Source organism: Oreochromis aureus, linkage group 23, assembly GCF_013358895.1.
Source record: "Oreochromis aureus strain Israel breed Guangdong linkage group 23, ZZ_aureus, whole genome shotgun sequence".
Lineage (NCBI taxonomy): Eukaryota > Metazoa > Chordata > Actinopteri > Cichliformes > Cichlidae > Oreochromis > Oreochromis aureus.
Genome location: NC_052963.1, coordinates 39,965,729 through 39,972,280, shown reverse-complemented (window position 1 = coordinate 39,972,280; position 6,552 = coordinate 39,965,729). Strand labels below are relative to the sequence as shown.

General features: G+C 37.6%; 1 protein-coding gene across 2 annotated transcripts; it reads right to left on the bottom strand.

Annotated features, from left to right (window-relative positions):
- Nucleotides 1-376: 376 nt before the first annotated feature.
- Nucleotides 377-6,343, bottom strand: LOC116331077 (cytochrome P450 2J2-like). 2 transcript variants are annotated; one of them, XM_039607235.1, is made up of 9 exons: nucleotides 5,894-6,317; nucleotides 4,750-4,912; nucleotides 4,455-4,604; nucleotides 3,966-4,126; nucleotides 3,282-3,458; nucleotides 3,058-3,196; nucleotides 2,665-2,852; nucleotides 1,553-1,694; nucleotides 377-993 (listed from the first exon to the last, which is right to left on the bottom strand). In XM_039607235.1, the coding sequence occupies exons 1-9, from the start codon at nucleotides 6,092-6,094 to the stop codon at nucleotides 818-820; spliced, it is 1,497 nt and encodes a 498-aa protein (XP_039463169.1). In that variant the 5' UTR covers nucleotides 6,095-6,317; the 3' UTR covers nucleotides 377-817. The 2 variants fall into 2 exon arrangements, with proteins under 2 accessions (XP_039463169.1, XP_039463170.1); XM_039607236.1 differs by lacking the exon at nucleotides 1,553-1,694 and having other exon boundaries at nucleotides 5,894-6,343.
- Between the last annotated feature and the right edge of the window lie 209 nt (nucleotides 6,344-6,552).

Genomic DNA, 6,552 nt, shown 5'->3' with positions numbered 1-6,552 from the left:
TCCCTTAGTTTCTGTAGATGTTCCTAGAACTTGATTTTTTCTTGTCAGAGGCTTCTGAGGAATCTGAAGAAGGCACTTTCTCAGTTCTGGGATTGAAACGTACAATGCACCCACTACTTAACCTTCTAAACCTGCTCCAGTAATACCTCCAGGATTTAAATACTTGCCTCACCATGGTTACTTTAGTTTTGGTGATTTTTTTTCTCACTGGTTACTAGATATCATGCACATGTATATAAAGATAAAGAACACCTTACAATGTTTTCTCTGTGTAAAAAGGTAAAGGTTTGATTTACAACCAAAATAAGTTATTTTTTATTTCACATGCCAGAATGTGGTGCTTGACTCATGAACACAGCAAGCGACTCTGAAAGCCTTTAAATAAAGAGTAAAGTGTTTTTTGAAATTTTATTTTCACAAAACCCAATTGAAGTATCCAGATTACATCATACATTCTCAAACTGACAAACAGCACTGAAACTAACTGCACTCCACCCGTCACACCTGATTCTGAAACTATATTGTGACCTTAAACACAAATAATGACAGTGTGATTTATTTCAGCACATTGAGTCTGGTAGGTCTGACAAATTTAATGTGCACTGGAAAGGACTTTAAGAAAGTTGAAAGAGAATGTATTTACTGCATATTTTAATATGGAGAGGATGAAAAATAACAATTCACCTTAATCTAAAGAAATAGTAATATAGCAGATCATCATTCATTACAACATAAATGTAATAAATGGAAGACAGTGATTCATAGGTGACTCATTGTGCTGTGAAAAATATTTGCTCAGATTACAAAAACTGGTGGTTTAACGTGGCACGGCACAGAGGCGGTAAGGTTTGGGACTGCGAGTGGCTCCTAACTTGAACTCCAGACTGGGCTGCTCTCCAGCAGGTGCAGAGAATGAAAACCTCTGAAGGAGGGAGGTAAAAAACAGGAATAACTCCATCCTGGCCAGCTGTTCCCCGAGACACACTCGCTTGCCTGAATAAACAATGAGACAGATAAGTTTTATTCACACAATTTAAAGGTTAATCACTTTGATCGCAGATTACTGCTGGAATGAAATACAGATGCAATGAAGATACCAATCCTCAGCATAGTTAACAGTGTTATTGTAAATGGCTGCTAAGGCAAACGGTTAACATCAAGATACTCTCCTTCAGTAATTTTGCCTCTTTAAAGCACTTGGTTTTAGCTTCGTAAGACCCGAACTCTTTCATGGAATGCATTTTTAATTTCTCTTTGCTATTTGGGCTGATTGGGACCTGATGAAAAAAAAAGAATTCCCTGATTTTTTTTTTTTTACCTGACTTTTGTTTCTGAGAAAAATGAGATCCACATATGAGGACATTTGCTTTAAATTTCGATAGAACAGTGGCAGTATAACATCCTCGCAAGTGGATATCAGTCCCTTGTAGAGCAAAATTTAGTATTTTGGTCTAGACAATCCAAAATGTGACATCCACATATATGGACGCCAGGTGCTAGGAAGTTAAACATCCTTTAACTGGATTTTGAGGAACTGTAACAACTGACTAACCTGCAGAAAAAGGAAGAAAGGCCTCTCTCCTCCTGAATTTACCATCCTGGTCGAGAAAGTGTTGAGGGGTGAAGGAATTTGGAGTTTCCCATATTGTCTCGTCATTTAAGACCGAATTTAGAACAGGTATGACCATTGTACCCTGAGAAAATACAGCCAGTTAGTGGTGTTATGTAAACGTGTCTCTTTAGCATTCGTTCTAGTCAGTTTGTCATACATGTTTCTGGTATTGCTGATTGTTTGTGCATTTATTACTTCTACAGTCGACTATTCATTAGTACCAGGTCACTCTAAATGCTTACTGAAAAGCCTTCAGCAAGCATTTATCCAAAATGCTGCAGCAAGAGTAGTGACAGGGACTAGAAAGACAGAACATATTTCATTCATATTCACTTCTCTTCATTGGCTTTCTGTTAAATCTAGAATTCAATTTAAAATCCTTCCCTTTCCACGATGCACTGAGTGGTTCTTCTTCACTCATCTTTTTTCATTCTCTGTGTGTTCATACATTTATTTGCATTTAATGATTAATTATTATTAATGTCTGGCTCTCTTCCACAGTGTGTCTTTTGTCCTTTCTCCTCCCCTCACACCTCGTCTGGTCACAGCAGATGGCTGCCCTTCCCTGAAGCTGGTTTTGCTGGAGGTTTTTTCCTGTTTAAAGGTAGTTTTTCCTTCCCACTGTTCCCAAGTACTTACTTAAAAGGGGACATCTGATTATTGGAATGTAACAATAATCAGCACCCCAAGCTGACTGTTATTGTGATTTGGTGATATCTAAATAGAATTGAATTTAAATGAACTATTGAAATGCCCCAAGTATATTTTGGGATGTCTCAGCATCTCATTTGTGTCCCATTCTCATTCGTGCTCTAGCTTTTATTTTCAAGCATAAACATGTTTTGCAAGATGGATTGCATTACTCCATCTTTTCGCATGACATATAGGCTTGTTAGACTTAACACAACAGGCAGTTGTAGTCTAGGAAGTTCTTGAATTCAAAAAAAAAAAAACTTTGTTTAGGTCAAACAGTTTTTCATTCAAAATCTATCTGAAAACTAAAAAAGCAAAAGTACTTTAAAAAAATTCCTCTTCACAATTGCTTTGTGTACCTTTGGGATTGTGTACTTATCCACTGTTGCATCCTTGTTTGTAACACGGGCCACGTTGAGGGGAATGATGTTGCCCATTCTCTGGATCTCATGGATGACCGCATCAGTATAGGGCATGTTTTCTCTGTCAGTCATAGATGGCTGTCTGGATGAACCAATCACAGCATCGATCTCAGCCTGGACTTTCTCTGCACATAGTGAGAAAATGAACTGGTGGCTGTTGTTGCAAATTGGCACTATTAAAAAAATTAACTGATATTTTTGCTGCTTAGGGGAAAATTTACACATCTTTCTCTCCCAACACAAGAATGATCTGTGAGAAATCTCTGAAAAAATCTAATAGAAAGATGGTCACAAGTGTGTATTCAGGATTAATATTGTTCATACACACACCTTGAATGTCAGGGTAGTAGATCATGTATAGCAGTCCCCAGTGTAAAGTAGTTGTAGTAGTTTCAGTTCCAGCACCAAACAAGTCCAGGGTGCAAAAACACAAATTGCTGAGACTAAAACCAGAGTCTTCATCCTCCTTCTATCAGAGACAGAAAAACGAGAAGTGGGAAACATGTTTCATTAGAAAATGTAAATGCACAAGAACACATTTTGAAAATGCTCACCTCCCCCATTTCTATGAGAAAAGCATCAATGTAGTCTCTTGGTGATGATGGGTTGAGGTTTTCTCTGTGTTCTTTGATCTTGACTTCTACAAAGTCAATTATCTTTTGGGTCAGAGTGAATATTTTTTGGTGAGGTCCAGGCAGCCACCTCATCAGCCAGGGTAATGTGTTGTAAATCTACAGGAAGACAGTCAAAGCATTTGACACACTGGAAACAGTTGGCTTTCAAAGATATTACATCACATTGTGTCCCAGCAGTTCACTTATAAACTACCCATGGCAACCTACTGGAAGTAAATAGAATAACCATTAGGCTCATGTTAAGTAGCTCAAATTGGACAAAAGTAGGCTAAATTGTGATAGACAATAAGTCTAAATAAGAATACTTTAATGTAATTAAAATCAGTTTTACATTCACCAGATTTCAAAATATGTAACTCTCTTCCTCCACTTTATTTAAATGAACCCAACAGTGAAATATTTCTGCTTATCAGTGACAGAATCTGAGACAAGGCACAGCACTGGTGAAGTCTAATGTGCACAATAGCTATGCTCCACTAACTGCTCGGTTTGCAAAAACAGCTTTTCCTTGGGCTGCACAAAAAAGTTCAGTTAAAGTGGTTTTATATATGTTCTATATGAATCCTGAGTCAAACAACACTACAGTATGTAAAAGAGTTTCACCTGTACCCACACGCTTCCCTGCAAGTACACTATCTCATTGAAGAGCTGCAGAATTGACTGAAACTGCTTGTCGGTGTACTCAAATCGATTCCCAAACACCAAGCAGCAAATGATGTTGGACACAGCATTGGTTAACAGTGACTGGGTATTAAAAGGTTTTCCTGAAAGAGCATATGTCCATTAGACAAAACATTAGAGTAAACGCATATTAATGAATTTTGGATTATTTGAAACAAATTTTACATGGACTTGTGTTTAAGTTTAAAACATAGGAGGCTGTTGTGTCTTTCACTGTGATTGTAGGAATAGTTGGATTAAGAGTCTTATGTAGTAATGTGCAGGTGTATGTTACTGTCTTGCAAACGTTTGAGGTAAAGTAAAAGGACATATCGATATTAAACATCTACTGCAATATCATAACAGCTACTTAAGTCTATGTAATGAAGATAAAAAAGTTCTGTGTGTGTGTGTGTGTGTGTGTGTGTGTGCCTTGCTGATCTGCAAAAGCCTCTGTGAGATACTGGCACTCCTGCTGGATGGATGACTCCAGGGTCTTCTTGCCCAGACCAAAGTTTCTGAGTGTGTGAAGAGCAAATCTCCTCTGTTGCTTCCACCGATGCCCATTTGATATCACAAGACCTTTTGGAAAAACAAAACAGCGTTAGACACAAAGTAATTTAAAATTAAGGCCAGTAAAGTACTGACATAGGTCTTAACGTTGCTAAAAAGGTGACAGTCTCGTCTTATTAAAACATTTTAAACATTTTTCAAGGAAAATGATCACCTTTATTCCCAACCAATTCTTCAAACATTGGTAGGCTGGGACGATCCATGAAGTCTTCTCCTCGTTGGATTAGGGCTTCTTTGACAAGCTTGTAGCCATTAATGATCACAGTTCTTTGACCAAAGAATCGAAGGCTGAATATGTTTCCATATTTCTCTGCAAACTGAACATGAACAGAAGATTCTGTTCAGTGCTGGGTTGGGATCTGCCTATTTGTTTTTAGCTATTTCCTTCCTTTTTAGCCCATATTAATACAGCTTCTTGTGAATAAAAATACAGCTTTGCACATCGCAGTGTCTATTTCTCTCAATAAAAGACCAAAATGACAACAACAAACAAATGCTTATTCATTCCATAGCATTTTATGCAAGAAAATATTCAAGACTATGCTGAACTCTCTGTGACTCTTCTGTCCTATTGCACCCTTCAAACGCAATAAAGAGTAATTGCTTTATAAATCTTCTGTGTGCTGGTTTATTTCTTCCCAACCCACAAGTGACTCATGATAAATGTTGTCTTAATTGTAGAATGCACACACACACACACACACACACACACACACACAAAAGCATAGACAATATATGATTAACAGTGGTGATGATGAGGTGCTGGTGGGGGGCCCACATCAAATTCTGGCTAAGACCCCATAGAAAATTGGGCCGATGTTGTGCCAAAAAGTGATTGCCTGCCAAAAACTGATTTCCAATGTTTCCGTGTGTTTTTTATGTGTAATATCGTTACGTATGTTGCTAAATAGACCTGGTGAGCAGGTATTACAAAGGGGTTATATATAAAATTAAAAGATTACCTGTTTCTCAAGTATCTTTGTCACTGCCAAAAACTGATTGCGGCTTGATATTATTCATGAGGGATACATTTGAGATATGTTTCACATATTATAGACCAACAAGTTATTTATAGCAGTTTAAATACAAACAATCAGATTTTGGCAAACACCGGAAATCAGTTTTTGGCAGACAATCACTTTTTGGCACAACATCCGGCTCTGCACGAATACATACTAACCTTTCAAAAAGAAAGCAATAGCATTTTTAATGCCTGGGGCACGCTATTTTTTATAACATTACATTTTAATAATAATAATAATTATTATTATTATTAGTAGTAGTAGTAGTATATATACCTCTGCGAACTGCAGATGAATTCTATCAGGTCTGATGCGATGAAGATCACCAATGAAAGGCAGAGCCCTCGGTCCGGGAGGAAAGTTTTTTGGCACTCTGTTCTTCAAAACTTCAGTCGTAAGCAGAAGAACAAACAAAAAGATTAAAATGTTACTGCCGTCTATCCACTCTGAGCCAAGAAGGCTGTATAATGTCTCCATGTCTTCGCTTAGTTAGGCTGTCGCTTAATGTTGACATGGGCTATATCTGCAAATACGACGGTGACTGTTTCACTGCCAGAGGACGTTAAAGACTCCAAAGCAACGAACCCTGGCTTGCTTTCAAAATAAAAGCGCATGGTTAAGACTTAACCAATGTAAAATTACACTACATCTCTAAGACACTCTGTTACAATTACAAGTCTGACTAAAACATGATATACCTGGGCCAGGTGGTTATTAAAATCGGACGTGCAACAGTTGATGAAGTTAAGAAAATTTAGGGCTACGTTTAGGAGGAACACAGGCAGCAGTGCTTGTTTCCGGTCGGTAGCCTTAGCCACACGGTGTGCTTTTAGTTTAGGATTACTGTTTTTGTACATTTCTTAATTAGAAAAACACCTGAGCAATGAAACTTTTAGCTTTTAGTTTAATTTATAAGGCTAATGGGTTTGGTTTCA

Excerpts from the sequence above, each read along its gene's own strand:
- LOC116331077 (XM_039607235.1), bottom strand. The coding sequence starts at position 6,094 with ATGGAGACATTATACAGCCTTCTTGGCTCAGAGTGGATAGACGGCAGT. Across the intron at positions 3,459-3,965 it reads AGGGAAGCGTGTGGGTACAG|ATTTACAACACATTACCCTG; the intron begins GTGAAACTCTTT and ends GTCTTCCTGTAG. Across the intron at positions 2,853-3,057 it reads CTACTACCCTGACATTCAAG|AGAAAGTCCAGGCTGAGATC; the intron begins GTGTGTGTATGA and ends CACTATGTGCAG.